This window comes from Convolutriloba macropyga, chromosome 11, assembly GCF_964194025.1.
Source record: "Convolutriloba macropyga chromosome 11, txConMacr16.3, whole genome shotgun sequence".
Taxonomy (NCBI): Eukaryota; Metazoa; Xenacoelomorpha; order Acoela; family Convolutidae; genus Convolutriloba; species Convolutriloba macropyga.
In genome coordinates, this window is record NC_134478.1 from 17715644 (window position 1) to 17735798 (window position 20155).

The 20155-nt window shown below is 34.9% G+C and overlaps 2 protein-coding genes across 2 annotated transcripts; both read left to right on the forward strand.

Moving 5' to 3' along the window:
* The first annotated feature begins 50 nt into the window (after positions 1-50).
* LOC142349872 (protein BUD31 homolog) lies at positions 51-7673 on the forward strand. Its single transcript, XM_075401697.1, has 3 exons — positions 51-286; positions 6649-6786; positions 7269-7673. The coding sequence occupies exons 1-3, from the start codon at positions 111-113 to the stop codon at positions 7390-7392; spliced, it is 438 nt and encodes a 145-aa protein (XP_075257812.1). The 5' UTR covers positions 51-110; the 3' UTR covers positions 7393-7673.
* A 115-nt stretch (positions 7674-7788) lies between these two features.
* Positions 7789-19902, forward strand: LOC142349871 (PACRG-like protein). The gene is made up of 4 exons (XM_075401695.1): positions 7789-8063; positions 8374-8572; positions 16380-16587; positions 19539-19902. Exons 1-4 carry the CDS (start codon positions 7950-7952, stop codon positions 19651-19653), a joined length of 636 nt encoding a protein of 211 aa, XP_075257810.1. The 5' UTR covers positions 7789-7949; the 3' UTR covers positions 19654-19902.
* The last annotated feature ends 253 nt before the right edge of the window (positions 19903-20155 follow it).

A 20155-nucleotide genomic window follows, 5' to 3' on the forward strand; every position in this document is an offset into this window, starting at 1 on the left:
GTCATGTTTTGCGAGAAAATCTTTATGAAGCTGTTACCCAAAAGTTTTTCAGATAAGGCTGCTTAAAATTGGTCGAGATTAGATTGCGTCAGAAGTGAGAACTGTGTAATATGCCGAAGGTTCGCCGAACAGGGCGTAAGCCTCCTCCTGAAGGGTGGGAATTGATTGAGCCGACCCTGGATGAATTGGAACAGCGAATGAGGGAGGCAGAGAGTGATCCACACGAGGGCAAGAGAAAAGTGGAAGCACTCTGGCCCATATTCAGAATACACCATCAGAGATCCAGGTCATAATTTTTACTATTTCTGCGAGGCTGTAAGCTGAGCGTAGCTATATTGCGGTGCTCTTGGTTTATACTGCAGTGCTCTTAGCGCTGTCTTTTTTAAGATCGTTTCATATATTTTTAATAGCCGCACAGCGATAGCTGAGGCTATTATTGGCCTTCTCTTGGTTTTTTTTTATTTCGTCGTCATGATTTTTGTTACGACCATATGACGTCACAGCCATTTTTTGTTCATTCGTTGATGCAATTTCAACGTGTGTGACGTCATTTTTCGCTCTTAGTGGAGCGAGTTTTTTTGTTCATGCGCGTGATTAAATTTTTGGTCACACTTGACTTACCTCACTCTCAAAAATGACTTCCTCACTTTGAAATTGACTTTTATTTACTTTAATTCAAAGAGATAAGGTCAAATGGGTGTGTATCACTCTAAATGAAGGTTATTTGAGATCAGCTAATAGAGGCAGCAATAACTTATACAGATTTTTAATCAAAATATAACAGATCAGCCTTCAATGAAAAGACGAATTTTTTTGATCTGTCTTTTTTACTGTTTTTTTTAGACTGCCGATCTACGAATCTGTTGCGGCTATTTTCTGGCAATCTGCCAGCTATGTTCATAATGTTTGACCTCAAATTGAAGTAATGATTTAGGTAACGCCGAAGAAGCGAGTGGTTTTGAGGCGTGATTTCCTCTCTAATTTTAAAGTAGAGTGAGATAACTGTGTTGGAACCAGAATTCGCTTTCTCGCTTGTGGTTTTTTTGTTCATACGCGGCATTTGCAATAGATTTTATTTTCGATTTTCTAATTTCTTTATCCATTCATGGTACATTCTAAGTCTAATTTTTTAATTGCTCTCGTAGAGAAGCAATTATTGTATACGTGTGTGTCTTTTTTATGCAAAATGTTTGCTTGACCGTATCGACTTTTCGAGTGAATTTTACGCCTTCGACTTTTTGCGTTTTGCGTGATGTAAAATTCCCTCTCAATCACAATTTCAAGCAGCTGAACTCAATTGGCCGCAATTTAATACTCAAAGTCAAATGAAAAGTGCGCCGAAACTCTTGCCATTTTTCACTTTAAATCGTAATAGTGGTATATATGAACCTCTAATGCAGTTATTTGAAGCCACTGAACTTCTTAGTCCCATTCCCCCCCTGACTGAAGCAGGCTTCAATTGTTTAGAGCTCCCACTAGTCGTTCGAGAGCAATTCTTCCGACGTTTAGTCGGTTATGTTTAATAGCCGCCCTCATCTTCTCAGCCGGCTATTATAGCGCTCCTATTTTTTTACAATTGAAAGAATTTGAATTGTTTTGGGGCGCTGTCTTTTTTTTAGATCTGTTCACACATTTTCATGATGTTTGAAGTCAAATTGGAGTAGTGATTTTGGTCACGCCGAAACAGGAAGTGGAGCGAAAAAGCGAGTGGCTTTGCGGCGTGAAATTTTTTCGCTCTAAATTTAAAGTAGAGTGAGAAAACGGTGTTTGAACAAAAATTCGCTTTCTCGCTAGTGGTTGTTTGTTCACATGCGGCAATTTCACTTTGATTTTTACAGTTTTTTTCGGTTTTTCGATCGCGTTTTTTCTAAATGGTTTTCCCAATCCTTTCATAGTCCGTTCTTGGTCTAGTTTTCGGTTTAGTCAATGTAAATTCTTTGAATTGTACGTCAGGACTTGTCCTGCTATGTTTTTTTACTTCGTCGAACAAAAAATGTTTCGCTTTACCTCATTTTGCCGCTTTTTCAACATTTTGCGTGAAGTCTTTCTGACTTCTTTAGGCTAGTTTATCTCTCCTCTCATTCTGCTAAAAGTGATTTTCAACATCAGTTACTCAGCAAACAATTCAAAATGAACAGAGTCAGTATAAAAAATTGAAGTCAGAAATAGAAACGGGATAAACCCATAAAGCCCAATTTTAGATGCCCGCTATTTGAACGTCTTTCCTATATGTCTTAGTTACCATCTCTTATGCTTATTGGTATTGATAGTAGTCCCTGTAGCCTCTCTCTAAGAAACAGAAGTGTGTTCAACGACGAAATGCCATCAAAATAAATCGGACTTGAAAAATGTTTTTGTACAAAAATCTTTTTTTTTACTATCTTCTATTCTTTCAATCCCAATCATGCTTATTGGAACCAGCGGCGGCTATTTTCCGGCAATCTGCCGGGCATGTTTTGTTTAGTCAATGACAGTTCTTTGAATTGTTTCAGGACTTGTCCCATTTTTTTGTTTTGTCGTTTGACGCTCTTTTGTTTTACATTTATATACGCCGAAAAGCCGAAAGTCAATTTTTCATAGTACTTCTTTCTCTCGCTAACGGTTTTTGCGCGCGTGACGTCATTTCTCACTCTTTAGCCAAAGTTTTTAGGTCTTTTGCATGATTAGATTTTGATCATACGAGACTTACCTCATTCAAGTTTAAGTTGAATTAGTTTAAGGTCAAAGGAACTCATACGTGTAAAAGATCCCTAATTAAAAAAGGCTTCTGCTGATTGAATTTTAATAAGCATTATTAATAACCGCCTCAGCATCTCAGCCGGCTATTATAGCGCTCCTATTTTTTACAATTCAAAGAATTTGAATTGTATCGGGGCGCTGTCAGTTTTTTATGATCTGTTCACACATTTTCATGATTTTTGAAGTCAAATTGGAGTAGTGATTTTGGTCACGCCGAAATAGGAAATGGAGCGAAAAAGCGAGTGGTTTTGCGGCGTAAATGTTTTCGTTCTAATTTTAAATTAGAGTGAGAAAACGGTGTTTGAATCAATTCGCTTTCTCGCTAGTCGTTTTTGTTCACATGCGGCAATTTCTCTCTGATTTTTACTGTTTTTTTTTCAATTTTTGGACCGGATTTTTTTCTAAATGGTTTTCTCGATCCATTCATAGTTCATTCTATGTCTATTTTTCGTTTGAAACAAATTTCCATTTCTCGCTAGTGGTTTTTTGTTCGCATGCGGCATTTTGACATCAATTTTCTGTTTTTTATATTTTTTGATCTGAATGGTTTTCCCAATTCACTCATAGTCCGTTCTAGGTCTAGGTTTTGTTTAGTCAATTAAAATTTTTTGAATTGTACGTCAGGACTTCTATGTTTTTTTACTTCGTCGAATAAAAACTTTTTGCTTTACCTCATTTTGCCGCCTTTTCGATATTTTGCGTGAAATCCTTTTGACTTCTCTAGGCTAGCTTCACTCTTCTCTCATTTTGGTAAGAGTGTTTTTAGACAGCAGTTGCTCAGCAAAGCATTTCAAATCGAACAGAGTCGTTATCAATTAAGCGCAATCAGAAATAGAAACGGTATAATTCCATAAAGCCGAATTTTAGTTGCGCGTTACTCGAACCTTGTTCATAGTTACCATCTCTAATGCTTAATGGTATTGATACTAGCCCTGTGTGGTCTCACTACGAAACAGGATTGCGTTGAATTCCATAATGACATAAAAATAGTTTGCACTTAAAAATTGTTTGTACAAAAATCATTTTTTCACTAGCTTTTTTCTTTCAATCCCAATCTTGTTTATGGGAATCAACGGCGGCTATTTTCCGGCAATCTGCCTGATATGTTTAATTTATCGCTGAATGTTTTTTTCATAGCTTTTTGAATGGCGCCGTTTACTTTTTCAACTGATATCTGTATCTGTTCCTATCTGAATTTGGCATGCAAGTCTTTCACAGCTATTCTGGCAATCTGTCGGATATGTTATCAAAAATTTTGTTGGAGTGTAGTTGAGACGGGAAGTTAAATGCGTGAAATTAAAGTGTTTAGGCACAATTGAAGACAAAACCTGAAGAGCAGAGAGAGGAGTGGTTTTCTAGTCATATTGCTTCATTGTGAGAGAGGGATAGAGAGAGAGAGAGCGGGAAAAAGGAGTAAAAGTGTAATTCTAAGCAGTTTTTTTGGTTATCTGCTTTAGCAAAAGCTCTCCGTTATCAAATGTGTTTCTTGATTATCTCTCAATTATCAAAGGCTTTTCTCCCAATTTTTTCTCAATTATCTACAATTTTGAGTAAATATTTGTTTGGGTGCTTTATTGACCAACCGAAGCAATTATTACTCTTTTAATATTTAGTTTTCAGCTATTTATAGCATTTTGTTCTTTGCGTTTTTCCTTCAGTTTTTTATAGAACTTGAAGAGTTTTGTGGTTGAATTTGGTTTTTCTAGTGTTTTTGACTATTTCATTTCGATTGATATTAATCTTGAGTTGTTTTTGTTGAAGAAAATTGGGTAACTTCTTGCAAATTTTGTTTCCGATTTTTCTCCATTTTCCAAGTTTTTGCCTATTTCTTCTTATTTTATGCTTCTCGCTTCTTTTTTCAATTTTAAATTAAGATCTAATCCATAGGTGTTGCTATTATAAATATCACTTGAAAGCTGGACATTTCACTGAAATAAATTCTACGCTTTTTCAGGTTGTTTGTTCTTTCCAATTTTTATTGTTTAAATTTTCTCTGCCAAGTATTGGGTGGGTGACTGATCTAGGAGATCGGTTGGGAAATTTCATATTAGCGTTTTTGAAAGAATTTTAATAGCGAATATTAGACAATTTTATTTGATTTTCTTCGGCGTCATCTCTTTTCCCTTTCATCTGTTCGTCCCTTTAAAAACCGATATTGTTAAGGTATCTGTAATTTTCTGTCATTGTGTTGCATCTACTTAATTTAAAAGGTCTTTTGTCAAGATCCATTTTTTGGGGATATCAACCTAAGTAGATTTTATCAGATGTTTTATGTTTTTTATTTTTCCTGTTGCATTTTTAAAATGTATAGTGTGTTTATATAGGAGTGGTGATTATAGTCACACTGCAGTAGTAAAAGGTAAGAGGGAAGCAAAAGCGAATAGGATTGAAGCGTGTTTTTTCTTCAAATTGCCTTTATACTTCTGTTTTCAATGTTTCTTCTTCTGAGTGCTATTTATGAGACCAATGCGTTTTTACGTGCGCATATTTGCAATTTTTAAGTTCTTTTACGGACAGCTAATGCTTTTTATGATCGGTTATCATAAAATATTAGTTAAGTTAATTTTTTGCAGCGGGTTTTGTATTTCTTTTGTCTCACCACATAGTTTAATTAATGACAGGTCTCGTGGGTTGTTAATTATACACAAATTATACTGAAAATTAGTTCAAGTTCATAGATAGTGTTTTGGATGACAAACATTTTTTGTTAATAATTGCTGTCATACAAAGTTTGTAGCAATTTGTTCTGGTTTTCGGCCAATTTCTTCAATTTTTGCCTCTGTTAAAATCAATGACAGACAAGGCAGAAAAGAGGCGAAAACCAGAATTTTGTCAGTGGCGTCGAAGAAAGAAAAACACAAAACATACCAAATATTTAACCACAGCTAGCCATAATATTTTAGAAATTATAGATTATCTTTAAGCAGTTCTACAGGCTTGAAAAGTGACAAGAGAAAGACATGAAGACAAAGTTAACGAAATCAATTAAACATTTTGAAAACGGAATCCCAGTCAACGAAAACGCTGAATAAAAATTGAATTGAATCCCATAAATTGAACGAAATTGCGCCTTACTAGAAGGCTATTGAGAACTTATTTTTGAGACAAACCAATAATTCGATCAGGTAATCAACGAAAATGTGAAAGGGTCAAATCAACGTCTATTTTGAAAAAGTGTCAAAAACTGTTGCTATGAACTTGTTGCTTTGTTTACGCATTCTAAAGATGCGTTGCTTCTATATTTTAATAATGTTTTACGGTTTTTGGTGATTCTTGAAAGACAAGATGTTGGTAAAAGAAAATAAATTGTATTTTGATTTGTTCCTTTCCTTGCATACAAGGTCACGGGCTTTGTTTACTCTCTTAGTTTGTTGGTGCTGTAAAACAACTTAATCATCAGGTCATTAGTTAGTTCAATTCTTGTCCTGCTTTTTTATTGTTTCAGTTGCCACTTTAAAAACATTTTTTGAAGTTTTAAAAAAGTTCTTGAGGTAAAATTGAACAAGCAATGTGAATTCATCGCTGAAAGTTGTGTCATAGTTTTTTAAGAGGGACCGATAACTTTCTGAACTCTTTTCTGTATCTTTTTCCTTCTGCGGCACGCAAATCTTTCGCAGCTATTCCGGCAATCTGCCTGCTATGTTTACTTTTTAAGATATGAAAATATTTGTTTCTTTACAGATAGAGGTTTTGCTTGTATGACAATTATTTGGTCTGAAACTAAAGAAATTCGTTTTCTGGACAGCGCGATAAAAAAAAATTTGTAGCACAGCTAATTTTTCACGTCGCGAATTTTGTCCACCGCTGTGTTCGTGTGGGTCTTATTTCCTAATGTATTAAAACAGCGAGTGAGTTTAAAAGAAGCAAATGATGTTTTAATCATATGAGATCTTGTATGTCTGATTTCAGATACATATTCGACCTTTACTACAGAAGAAAAGCCATTAGTCGGGAGCTGTACGAGTACTGTCTGGCGGAGTCTATTGCTGATAAAAACTTGATTGCCAAGTGGAAGAAGCAGGGATACGAGAACCTCTGCTGCTTGAGGTAAGTTTACCAAATAAATTAGTTTGACTATTTTTCAACTTATTTTAAGCCTTCGTTAACTGATCACTTCAATTATTTTGGCAATCTTTCGCGATTTAAGGCAATACTATAGTCCAGATTATGCATCTCAAAAGTGTTTGCATTGAAGAACTAATTCGCCATTGTGCTATTTGTTGTTAAGCCTTAGAGAATTGTTGTTATACGGAACGTTAGTGTTTTAGCATACACTTTGGATCTGTTCCGCTTCGGAATTCGGATCTTTTCAGTTTGTGCCCTCCTCCCAGTACGTCATGCACAGCGCAATTACAGAGCACGTGCCATTAGATAGTAAATCATTATGTAAAATATGGAACGTGCGTCTGGGGGTGCAAATAATACGCACCCACCAAGAGTTGCGGGGTGGGGGGGGGGGGCACAAACGGAAAAGATCCGGTAAATCTTGTATGAACATCGCGAGGTTATGCAATCGAATTTTTCTTTAGATGTATTCAAACACGTGACACCAACTTCGGAGCCTCGTGCATTTGTAGAGTACCAAAAACGAAACTGGAAGAGGGAAAAATTGTGGAATGTGTACACTGTGGTTGCAGAGGATGCAGTGGATAAAAATTGATGACTATAAAGCTCTTGTATGGGCTGATATGATCTTTTCTTCAGCTTTCTTCAACAATGTGGGATCATTTCTTCAACTTTGTGCTGAATATCATCGTTTGAAAAGACCGTAATATCGACGAGTTATTGATTTATTGATCTCAAGTTACTCTAATCAGAGAACATCTGCAATTACGCCAAACTAACTGGTTTTTTATTACAAACTGATTTCCGAAGTATTTGTTGATATCGCATATTGTTTCCTTATAGATAGTGTAATTTACTTTGTGTTTCAATTTCGGCACGCGTTCCATCTAGCTACGCAATGCTAGTAAATTGTTAATGTCGCAACTTTTCTAATTTATTTTAATAGACGCATAGGTGCGTTGTTTAATTTTGTTGTTGCTTTTCAGAGTTGATCCTCATTTGCTTTTTTTTTTCAGGTCGTATAATGATTTCAAGGTTGTATACCGATGCGATATTTATTCAAACCAATCAGAAGCAATACTTGTGTATAAAATTTTGAATCTGACGTACGGTGATCTGTGACTACAGTAAGTATTTACCAACTGATGGCATCTAAATCCACCAGCAGTCTAGGCAACAGTTCGAACCCATCCTCTAAAGGGCCCAAACCCTCAGACAAGCTCAACCCGAAGACCATTGACCCATTTAATAAGAAACAGGTAGGCATGAGAAATAAGTTATGTTCTGGTAATTGATAATTTTGACCTACAAATCTGACAATGTTGATAAGTGAAATTGAACAAGGGTTGCCATTTTAGTGGATCTAATCATTTATACCTCTCATTCTTCTTCAGAAAATTTGCTCAAAGTTTAAACGGAGCAAATTATGTTGTATATTATTACCGCGTTAATATCAGAGGAAACTTGTATTGCTGTCGTCACATTCGGCACCTTGATATTTCGTTAGTTGTTAACGATCCTAAATGATTTTCATTTAATAAAACCGGTTGTGGTATGAATATTTTCAAGGTGGCCAAATCCTCATTCGCAGTCGAGTACAACAATGGCAACATTCCGTGTCGTCTGAACCATGGCTCAGTTAAGCACAAGCTGGAGTGGAAAGTGGACATAGGTCTCGTTCCAATGGATCCAACTCTGGTCTTGCTTGCAACTGGTCTCCCTGAGACTAGCCACCCCTACACTTTCTTGTCAGAGGTTGGCTTCAGAGGTGAAAACACATTACAAAAACGGCTCTTTGGAACTATTAGTCTTGTGGTCTTTGACCCCCCCCCCCCCCCCCCCCCCAGTCGCCCGACTTAAGTCGGTTATGTTTTATTGTCCCGACAACAAGTTTGTGTCTGTGTGCGTGTGTGTATGTATGTGCATGCATGCATGCGTGTGTTTTGAGGTGTGAAAATTTTTCACTCCATCTTTCAATTAAAATGAGGAAAAGGTGTATCGCTTTCCATCCCAAATCAATCGCCTCCTCCAGCCTCCCCCCCCCCCCCCCCCCCCCCCCAACGGGATACAACCAACCCCGTTTATTTATAAATCCCTTCCTATAGTTTCATTAGGCAAATGATATATATTTTGATATTTCGCTTTAGGTGAGAGTAATTTAGAGAATATTGCATGACTTTTCGAGTCGTTTCGGATGTTTTACAGGCTGTTTGGGGCACAAACGGAAGAGATCGGGCTGTTTTATACAACTTTTTGTTTGATGGTCTTCACGCTTCTGCTTTAAGATATTTGTGACACTCGATTGTCTTTATCACGCTTGACTTTGTTTTTGCGCAAACTAATTGTTCCGACCCCACTTGTGGGGGAAGGAACTATATACTCAAATGGGTTTTTTTTTTTTGTTCAGTGAATTTTGGCCGATCGATATATTTGTCGTAGAGAAATGTGAGTGGTATCATTAAAAAGCTGGTCCAGCGTAGAATTCAAAAGTAAAAAGATTTTTTTGAATTTCGTTTTTTTCGAGGAGTTATCGAGGATTGAAGTTTTGTGTGAACAATGGGATCTATAGCATGATTGTTCACTTTTAGTACAATTTTCTTCAAACTAAGATCTTTTTTACGAAAACATTAATTCAAATTTCTATAAAAAGAATAAATTTTGAGTTCGTAAAAGTTGAATGCAAGGCGATAGAAAGACTAGTTCTGGTCTCATAGGGAAGTTCACTATCAAAAAAAAATCGAACTCTAATTGAGAGCCCTTTTTTTAATAAAACTTTTCTCTTTTTTGCTTTTTTAAGTCACCTAGAGACAAGTCACATTTTATATCGACGTTCTATTAATGACAAAACTCCTTTATAGTCGAATGAAGCGCAATGAACAAAAAACGTCGTTTTCAAGGAATTGCTCATGTTTTTTTTTGGCTTCGATTCTGAGTTTTCGTAATTTTGAATGAAATTTTGAATTTCTTTTTGAAGTTTTACTATTTTTTTTGGAGTCCTATGGTAGGGATTCATTGACTAACAGTGCAATATGTTCCATAATGAGCATTAAGTGAACATGTCTATTTCATTGAGGGGGCGGCTAATGGCTGTTAAGACTTAAAAAATAATTTTTCGAATTTTTTTTTGAATATTAAAGAATCATAATCTTATTATAGTGAATTGTAAGTCAGTCCAGGGGTGAGAGCACCCTCTTCCTTCCTACTGCAACCAAAATTAAACTGGTTAGCGGTTTTATCTTCTATCTATTGGTTATATGACTTCAATGACAAAAAATTTCAATTTTTTAAAATTTTTTTTGGATTTTTACGTATTATTGGTTACTTTTGAAATCTTATCACATTATCCAAATATTGACAGTTCCCATTAGCTTAAAAACGATGTTCTGTGGATGACCAATAAAAATTTTAAACAAAAATTTATGGTTTAAATGGCTTCGACACGTTCTTCTTGCACTTTTCTACTGATTTTTTGGTTTTCTCCTGTTTTTTTTTTGTTGTTTTAATAGTCATTATACTTACTGTGATCTCATAATGAATACCTATGCATGACAAACATAAATGTACTGCCACCGGGGCATCTTTGAGCGTTTTTATTGACTTCCGTTGAAAGCTATTGAATTTAATGTCTGTTAAAATAAAAATCATTTTTCGAAAATTTTATTTGAACAATAACAATTCCTAAATTTTTCTTGAACTGTTAGTGAGTTTCAGTATTGACTGGACCCACTTGCTTTTTACTGCGACTAAAAATATTCTGTTTAGCTGTTTTATCTTCTAGCTATTGGTTATATGACTTCAATGACAAAGATTTCAATTTTTTTAAATTTTTTTTTTGGATTTTTTGAATTATTGGTCACTTTTGAACTCTTTATCACATTATCCAAAGATTATTGTAATCCAATTGGCTTAGAGAGGACGTTCAGTGGATCACAGAGAAAGTTTTCAGAGAATAGCTAATGGTTTAATTGTCTTCGACACTTTCTTCTCGCATTTTTCTACTGAATTTTAGTTTTTGCTGTTTTTGTTATTGTTTTCTGTCATAAGACTTATTGTGATGTCTTTTTAACTATCTATGCATGACAGACATCATTTTCCTCCCTATGGGTTATATCTGAGCATCGTCATTGAGCTCCGATGAAAGATTGAGTTTACTGGCTGTTAAGGGTTTAAAAATAATTTTTCGAAACTTTTTTGAAATTCAACCATTCCTAATTTTTTTTCGTGAATACTCTTGGTCCTTGTTGGTTCTAACAGAATCCATTTCCGTTCTACTATAGCCAAAATTAATCTGGTTAGCGGTTTTATCTTCTACCTATTAGTTTTAAAACATCAATGCCACGAGAATTCATATTTTTTTTGGGTACTTTATTTTGTTTTTCGATCCTTTTGAAATCTTATCACATCATCTTACTGCTGAGAGTCCCTATTGGTTTAGGGAAGAAGTTCAACGGATCATAAATAAAGTTTTCAGGGAAGAGCTTATGATTTGAGTTGCTTCGACATTTTCTTCAGGCACTTTTCTACTGAATTTGTGGTTTTTGCCTCTCTCTGTTGTTGTTTTCATAGTCATTAACTTGTTGTAAGGTCTTATTGATGAAATACGATTGGCAAAAAAACTTATTGTCCCCTCGAGGCATCATTTATTGTATATACTGGCTTCCGTTGAAGGCTAATGAATTTAATGGCGTTGATAATACGTGTTTTCCCGCAATTTTCGTGCGTCTAATGTATTTGTTTATATTTGTTGATTTTTTGAAATTATATTGATAAAAAAGGTTTTCCCATTGCTCCTGAAAAATTAATTTAAAATTGAAGAGTGTTTAGTGAAAAGTTCATTTTTTTAATGCCTTCGACCCTTTTGTCGCTCAATTTTTTTTCCTGAATTCGCTGTTTTTGTTCTTTAGGTAGCCGTAAATTGCTCACAGATCTCATAGGCTTGTAATTGAGGACTGAATGAATGATGTTGCTCGAAACATTCAGTATATAGCGAATAGGTTCCTTTCGTCAAATTTAACTTCTATTCATCAATCAGATGTCCCATCGAATTTCGTGTATTTCAAGAAATAACATATATATTGATATTATGTGCCACTGTTGTTTCGTTTTTCTGAACGTTTATTGAATGGCCATTTTTTGCGTTTCTTTTTCTCTTCCTTCAGAACAATCGCGTAATAACAGATCCCAATGGTTTTTAAATGTGGCCCAAGTAAACTTATTTAATCTTTCAGTATAAATCCTTCAACTAAAATAGCAGAAATAACAACTGAATTAAAAATACATATTCAGATGATAGGTATTGATTTTAATGGTAGCAAAGGTTTGTGTTTTCGCAAATCGTTTGTAATTTTTTGAGTTTCTCTTTAGTTTGTTTCTATGGCATAGTCTGACCACAGACGGCTGCTTTTGGTTTTGTAATGACTTTTTAGTAATTTATCAAGGATTTTTTTATTAAAAACCAATGTTTTTTAAGATTTTTGAATTTTCTTGGTGCAAAAAATGTTGATTAATTTTCAAGTTTCGCCTCACTGTTCGTTCTTTTTGTCGGCTTGTTACCTAGTCTCGTTAAGAAAACTTTTCATCTGCTGTATAGTTAGTAAAAGGTAAACTTGTGTAGTTAAGGTTTTATCTGACTGCATTTTGACGTTGTTACCAGGTGCTTTTAAATTTAGATATTCATTTTTTGCCGCCAAAATTTTGTTGGTGCTGTTTTTTTTCTATTCTCTTCAATGTCAGGTCACGTTGGTGCTGTAATGAAGCATGGCATTAGTAATTCAATTAGTAGATAGAATGTGTAACGATTGTTTTAAACTCAAACATCTATTTTTGTTATCTCTTGATTTGGTTGACATTTTAGTCAAAAATGTAGATGAGCTCGGGTCGGAACATCATGTGCGAACGCACATTAACGAGCCGCCTTGTTTGCTCTCATTTCGAAATTAAGTCTGCTGCTAAAATAATTTTGAGCAGTGAAATAGAAAGCCGATTGTAGTTTAGTATTGAAAATGTCAGACTGGAATTCAGGAGGCCGTGGGTTTGAACCAATCCTTGCTGGTTTTTTTTGTACCACACAAAATTCGTACAAAGTTAGTTGGTCATTTTTTTCGAGTTTTTCATCGTTTTTTTTTTCTTACTAGTTTTCCAAATGCACACATGTTCATTTCTAGATCTTTTTTGTTTAATCAATGAAAATTCTTTGAATTGTAGTTCAGGACTTGCCCGGCTACATTTTTTTTAAATGATGTGTTTACAGATTTTTTCGATGATCTTTAGCAATAGCGCTTAACTACTGGCCTTCTTGTTTTGTTTTACAATTTAAAGATATTGAATTGTTTTTGGAGCGCTATTTTTTGACACATTTCTATGATTTTGAAGTTAATTTTGAGTAGTGATTTTGATCACGGTGAAGCAGGAAGTATGGTACAAAAATTGGGCTGTTATGCGGCGTAAAGCAATTATATTAGTCATTTGATCTTCTTTAGTTATTTTTCGTCTGACCGTTTTAAATATCGTCCTCAAAAAGGAGATAAACATTCAACGCCCGTTGGGCATTGAGTAGCTGAGCAGCTCTTTTAGTAGCTGAACAACCCCTCCCACTACCCTACCCCCATGCTACCTACCCTAAGCCCCAGTTGGCTTCTTTTACCGAAGCCAACCGCTCGCCCGTCGTTTGAGAGCAGTTTGCCAGATGATAGTTTATTGTTGGCGTTTTTAGCCGTTTTCTAAGTTTTCCATGCTTATAGGTAGTTCGTTTTTAAGTTTTTTGAAATTTTTTTTTTGGTCATTCAATTTAAAGAGTGAATGAAATTTGCAGGTGGTTTAAATTGTCGATATCAGCAACACAGACATTTTTGGAGATGTTTTATAGAATTTTGGTGACTGTTTAGTAATAGTAATGGTTCAACCTTGTGGGCAGAAAGGTTTTTGCTAATAGGCAGCTGAGTAATTGTTTAGCTTTTATGCAAGAAATGGGTACTTTCGAGGACTTAGTAACACAAAACAAAAGGAATCTTAAATTTTGCTGTTCATTGTTTTCATTGAAAAATATCTTTCTATTTTCGTGCAAGTTTTAGTAAAACGAGATTGTTTTACATGATTCTACCAACTACAATGTTTAGAGATTTCTTAAAAGTTCGGTAAATAAATTTTTGGGACAATTTTTGTTTGCCTCCACTTTTATTTTGTTTCGAGCAAGATTTTTGTTAGCTACGAAGTTAAGTTTTCTTTTTTTCTTGGTCTTATTGCTTGCCTTATTAGCAACAGTATCTGAAATTTAAATTTTTCCTATGAATTTAAGACATTAGTCTTGCCCACCCATTTTCTATTTCTTCACTTAATTCTTCGGGTTGTAAATTAGGTATTGTTTTTAATGGTCCTCTACCACAATTTTTGTGACGACTATTTGATCATGTCCCTAAAAATTAAACGGTGACTTTTTTTGTTGACTTCTAGTACTCAGCAGCGATTATGCGCGCGTGAATTCACTTTTTACTGCATTCGAGTAGCTCAAGTTTTTTGAACTATATAACTCACCTTACTCAATAAAATGACTGTACTCCCTTGTTAATTGTAAAGTGAGAATGTAATTTTGAATTGAGACTCAATATAGGTCAACCAGGTGTTGAATTTATTAGACTACACTGCTTGGGAGTTCTGGATTTTGATTTGAATGAGGGCCTCTTTTTTTAATCTAGGTGTTCTTTTAACTAAAGCTCTCTGAAGATAATTTTCCGGCATTCTGTGGGTTATGTGTATTGTTTTAATTCAAAAGTTTATTTGCCAGTTTCTGAAATTAATGACCATAGAGTTTTTGTAAATATTGCTCCTTGAACATCAAATTGTTTTTGCGTACTGTGAGTTATTTAGAGTTATGCTAAAAAATTGGCGCTAGTGAAAATGGCAGACGTACCAAAATATAGAAATTTTACTGCTGGCCAATCACAATTGAGGAAATAGCAATATTGTTTTCTGATTGGCTGATTGCTCAACAAATTCTCCATGTTTTAAAATAGGGAATGCGTGTTAACGTAAAATTGCTCATCGTGAAATCGCGATAAGCCGAAATAGAATAATTATACTTTATTGGGAAACCGGGCTCACGTTTGGTTGTGATAGCTTCATATCAAGTCCCACGGGCCGCTGAGGCATGGCCATGGCCCGGGAGGCGTGGCAAGATGCGGTAAAAATTATGATCTAGCCTTAGGCTATGTCCAATTTAGGCTAATTGAATACATCAAGGTACAGTGTTTTAAATTTCTCAACCAATCAGATTCATTGAAATTTCTACGTTTTGGTACTTCTTTTTGTTAAGACGTCACCCTCAAAATACAAGGTCTTCTTTTTTAGCTTATTAATTGCTCTCACACGAAGTATGTAGCAATTATATTGGTCCTGTCGGTCTTCTTTATGCGTTTTTCGGTTGACCAATTTTTCGTCTGACCCATTTGACTTTTCCTCAAAAATGGCATAAACAGGTAGCGCCCAGCGGTCCTTAAGTGCTTTTAGAGCCTTTTTCAGCTCAAACTCTTTTGGAGACTTATACTTATGGTGTGAAGGGCGGTTCTTATAGGTTTAAGACACCTCCACTGTTGACCCACCCCCACAGCGCTGTTGCCCCTCCTCACTGGCGCTGTTGCTCTCAAACCTCCCCCCTCGTGGCAAATTTTATACTAATTTTCAAAATTTTATCAAGCTTTTTGAAAATTTTTGTCATTTTTTGAATTCAAGAAAACATCATGAATTTCAGCATTTTGATAAAACGTGCAATTTTTTCAAGTTCTTTTTGAAAATTTTTAGGTTTTTCCAGCCTCAAGAGCCAAGGAACTCCCTCTAGGGTTTGATAATAGGTTATTGCATAGTTTCTAGATATAATGGAATGTTCTTCAAGATTTTTATTTCACGAATTTTAGCAATTTTTTTAAAAGTATTTGCAATTTTAAGTTTTTCCGGAACCAGGGTCCTAGGGACCTGCGCCACGGTTTGATAACAAGCTCTTGCATAGTTTCTAGAGTTAATAGAATGGTTATCAATTTTTTAATGACTCCAGCTTAGCAATTTTTTGATAAAATTTAAATTTTTGTTTCAAATTTTTGGAAAACTTATTATTTTCCAAGTTTATGGATCTCTATGAGCCAGTGAAACTATTTAATGCTTGAAATAGGGATACTGGATAGTCTCCTGAGAGAATGAAATGTTGGTATCTGAGGATTTTGTTATCACAAATTTTATCCAGATTTTTCAAAATGTGCGATTGTTTTTAAACTTTTTGAAAATTTGTATGTGAAACATACTGGCCAACGAAACTTTTTAAGTATTATTGGTGGGTAGTCGAAGGTAGTCGATTGTTTTATATTATTTCGAAAAGCAATTTTAAATCGGCTTTTCCACGGACGAGAGTCGAAAACTTTCCGAAAAATGCTCCGTAAATTTGGATGACATACAGAGCAAATTGAAAACACTAATGTGGCCAGTGATAAGTTTTGCTGCGTTAGTATTTTTCCTTTTCTTTATTTATCAATTAACCAAAAGCTGCAAGGCTGATAAATTCCATGTTGATTCACCTAGTTTATTGATTGCAGAACTGTTGGAGCAGCCGGATGCGAGTGGGAAGATGAACCAGCAGATCGTGGACAAAGTGGTGCCTCATATTAAGATGGCCCTCTCGAATGATGCCAGATTCGAGGCTGGTCTCAACTCACTGGAGACTCTTAGCAATGTTGTGCACCATGCACTCAATATACATCTCAAGGGTATCATGCAACAGCTCGCCAAAAAGTGCAATAACAGGCTAGTTGAATGTCAATTAAGTTGATGTGAGGCAACGCCAACGTGATCATTGATCGATTCGCTTAATAAATGACTACCTTAACAATATCTCATTACTTTTTATAGCTGCGAAGCTGTAAGCTGAGCGTAGCTATATTGCGGTGCTCTTGGTTTTTTTTACGACTCGAAGAGGAGTATTGGTTTTCTTAAGGTTTTTTTTTTTACCGGAAGTACTATTCGTTCAGACGATGTTTTGACCTAAAAGCGAAAGCGAGTAAAATTGCAGTGTGAACTAATTTTTTCTGAGCGAGAGAAGTTTTTCGATCATGCGCTGCGTTTAGTGAATGACTTTTTGACATTGAAAAGTAGTTTTTGACTGAATGGCACATATAGATAACCGTTTTTAGCCGTTTTTTCGTCTAAGTGGCCTAGTTTTTTTGCTTGTAATTTGGTTTTTTGTAGAAATAAATTTTAATCGATGCTATGTTGAAATGTAAACCCGGGAAATTGTTAGGACAGTATTTTGCATAGCCTGAAATTGCGTTTCAAATGCAAAATTGGCACATATTTCTTGATTTTTTAGTTAATTTTTGGCTTTTTTTTCTATTAATTTCTTCATTTTTGGATCTTTTAGCTGTTTTTTGTCAAAAATCAGTTAATATGGCAACTTCCCTTTGATAATTCATATACTCAATGCCTCTTTCTACCTCGATGTAATTTTGTTTCATAAAATTGTACATTTGCTAATCCGATTTTCGTAGTTTTTTGCAATTTTTTTTCAGTTTTTTGTTTGTATTTTGCATTTAATTACTAGTAATAGTATTTTGGGGAAGATAAGGGACTTTAATTTCGTTTCAATAAAAATTCAATCATTTTTTGGTGTTAAGTTTTTGAAAAAACAGATAAATTTTTTTCATAAATGCAGTCTTAAATATTTTTTGACCACTTTTTCGCAAAATGTTTCATTGTTTCGTATGTCTGAATTCTGCTTTTTCTTGTTTTATTCTGTTCAGCAAGCTGGATTTTTGACTCGAATTACTCGTTGTCTTTTCTATGTCTCGAATGCTGATCAATGAAATGTACTCGTTTTTCTTGATTTTTTAAATTTGATTTTTAACTTTCAAAAATCAAGAATTGGTCTTTTTGTTACGTTGTTCCTAACATTGTGTCCATATTCTGCACATTCTTGTTTGTATCATTCTAGTTTTGTCCTGGCACCTACTTTTGTTTTCGTTATATTGATTTTTTCAGTTGTTAAAAAATTGAATGAATTCAGCTTTTTCTTAGATCTTGGTTTCTTCGGTTTGCAATTGATTTAATTCAAAATAAGGCAGTACTGGGAGTTTGCTAGAAAGTCTTTTCCAACATTTGGACTTAATACTATCCATTGCAATTTTATTCCGGGCTGGGTATTGTTTTTAGACGGTTGTTTGCCTTTCAATATTATTCTGTTGCTTTTGTTTTTCTATGATTAATTTAATTTTTGAATTAGTATGAAATCTTGTTGTCTAGCATATATACAACAAGGAAGAATCATGTATTATTTTTTTTTAATTGTCGTGATTAGAAATCTAATTGTAGTGGTTCTCGGATTCTTAAGTTTGAGCACTCTTTTTTGAATAATTTTGACTTTCCTGTCTTTTTTGAAAAGTTTTTCTCTGCCGTTTGCTTTCGCGATCTTTTTGAGATTAGAATCATTAATTATCTGAGGGCATTTGATGGCCCTGTCAGCTTTGTCAGGCTATTAGTTTTTGACCATCCTAAATGTTTCAGACTTTTTTAACGTAACCAAACGTTTTCAATAATAAAATTTTGCTGCATTTTCTTTCTCTTGGTGACAGTGGTTTAAATTTCACCGATTTTTGGATCAGACCCGCGGAGGTAATCAGTCAATGATTTAATACAAAAGTCAATGGCTTCAGCTGCAATTACGGTTTTGTTAGTGAAGTTTTGGTGCTTCGAGTCGCTTCCGGAATTCTTCCGGCTATGTTTTTTGTTTCGTCGTCTGACGCTCTTTTTTCGTTTTACATTTGTTCACACCGCAAAGCTGAAAAAGTCAAATTTTCTGAATGACTTCTTCTTCTCACTAACGGCATTTGCGCGCGTGACGTCATTTCTCACTCGCTTTTGCGAAAGATTTTAGGTTATTTGCGTGATTAGATTTTGATCATACATGACTTACCTCACTCAATAAAATGACTTTTGCACTTTAAAACTTAAGTTTAATTTGAATTTGTTTAAAGTCAAAGGAACTCCTATGTGCAGTAAAGGTCCCTAATAAGAGGCTTCTGTGGAATGAATTTTAACAAGCTGTATTAATTTATTGCTGAATGTTTTTAGCCTAGTTTTTTGAGCGGCGTCAATTTTTTTTTCAATTTAGATCTGTATCTGTTTCTATCTCTATTATATGGCACGCAGGTCTATTCTTTCGCAGCTATTCCGGCAATCTGCCGGCTATGTTACCACAATCAAGGTTTGGCATATTACAGAGGTTTTTGCTCAAACGGTATGGCTAAATGTATCACAAGAGTATCACATTGTGTCACATTCATTAACACTTGTTTGTCTCAATGTGGGAACCGTTCACCAAGGATAATTCAAGAAACTATGATTTCTAGATCTGGATTTGTGGCCAATAATTGTGAAGTCAATTAGAATACCTCGATTTACAATGAAAGACCGTGGCTTATTTTAAGATTGAAGTTCATGCAACCAAAAAGTCGTATTTAGCTGTTTGAGAAAAAACGGTGGACCTATGCTGTCCCTCGCCCCTCCCCCAGCTTGGCCATATAGCTATTATTACGCCACCCAAGGGAACGTGCTATTTTTTACATAGTAATGTTCTATATAACAACACAAATTGTAATTGGGGGGTTTAAAAAACGGGCCGAAACAGAAGATCCAAAACGGAAGAAAATCCTTACATCTCCATTTCAAAAGTTTGAAACAATTAAACCGATGTACTTTTATAGGAAATTGAAGGAGAGAATAATGGATGTTCTGCAAGTGTTGGAGCAGAATGGAGGAAAAGACGCCCTCGCAGCAATTAAGTCCAAAATTCCAACTTACACTCCCATTATTTGTTAATGTAGACACCTTTCAAGAGATGAATACCACGATGGCAACATCCAGCACAATTTTGGTCAAATTCCAGCGTTTTGTCCGATTTTGTGGAACTTTGGAAAGAAAGATTGGATCTAGTGTAAATCAGATAGGTTCTGTTATAAAATTTCGAGTAATTTGTAATATATGAATGTAATGTACATAGTTTCTGTAAATAATAGTTTTAATCTAGTATTTCAGTAATTAAAGTTTAATTTAATGTTAATTGACTTCTTTATCACCGTGTAAAGTGGAGCGAGCTGTCTATGACAAAATGTTTTTAAAGGGCCCAATTCAGTGGTTCGCTACAGGTATGTGTTGAGCTAAAAGCTTGTGAACGCCGTAAATTGGTTGTTATGCAAGGAAATATTCGCAACACCCTAATTCGGTCAATTGTACACCTGGTAAAGTTCTAATAATCTGAAGGTTGTGCGGAATATTAGCCGACGTGAAAATTAGCCGAAAAAGTCGAAAGAACATTAAAGAA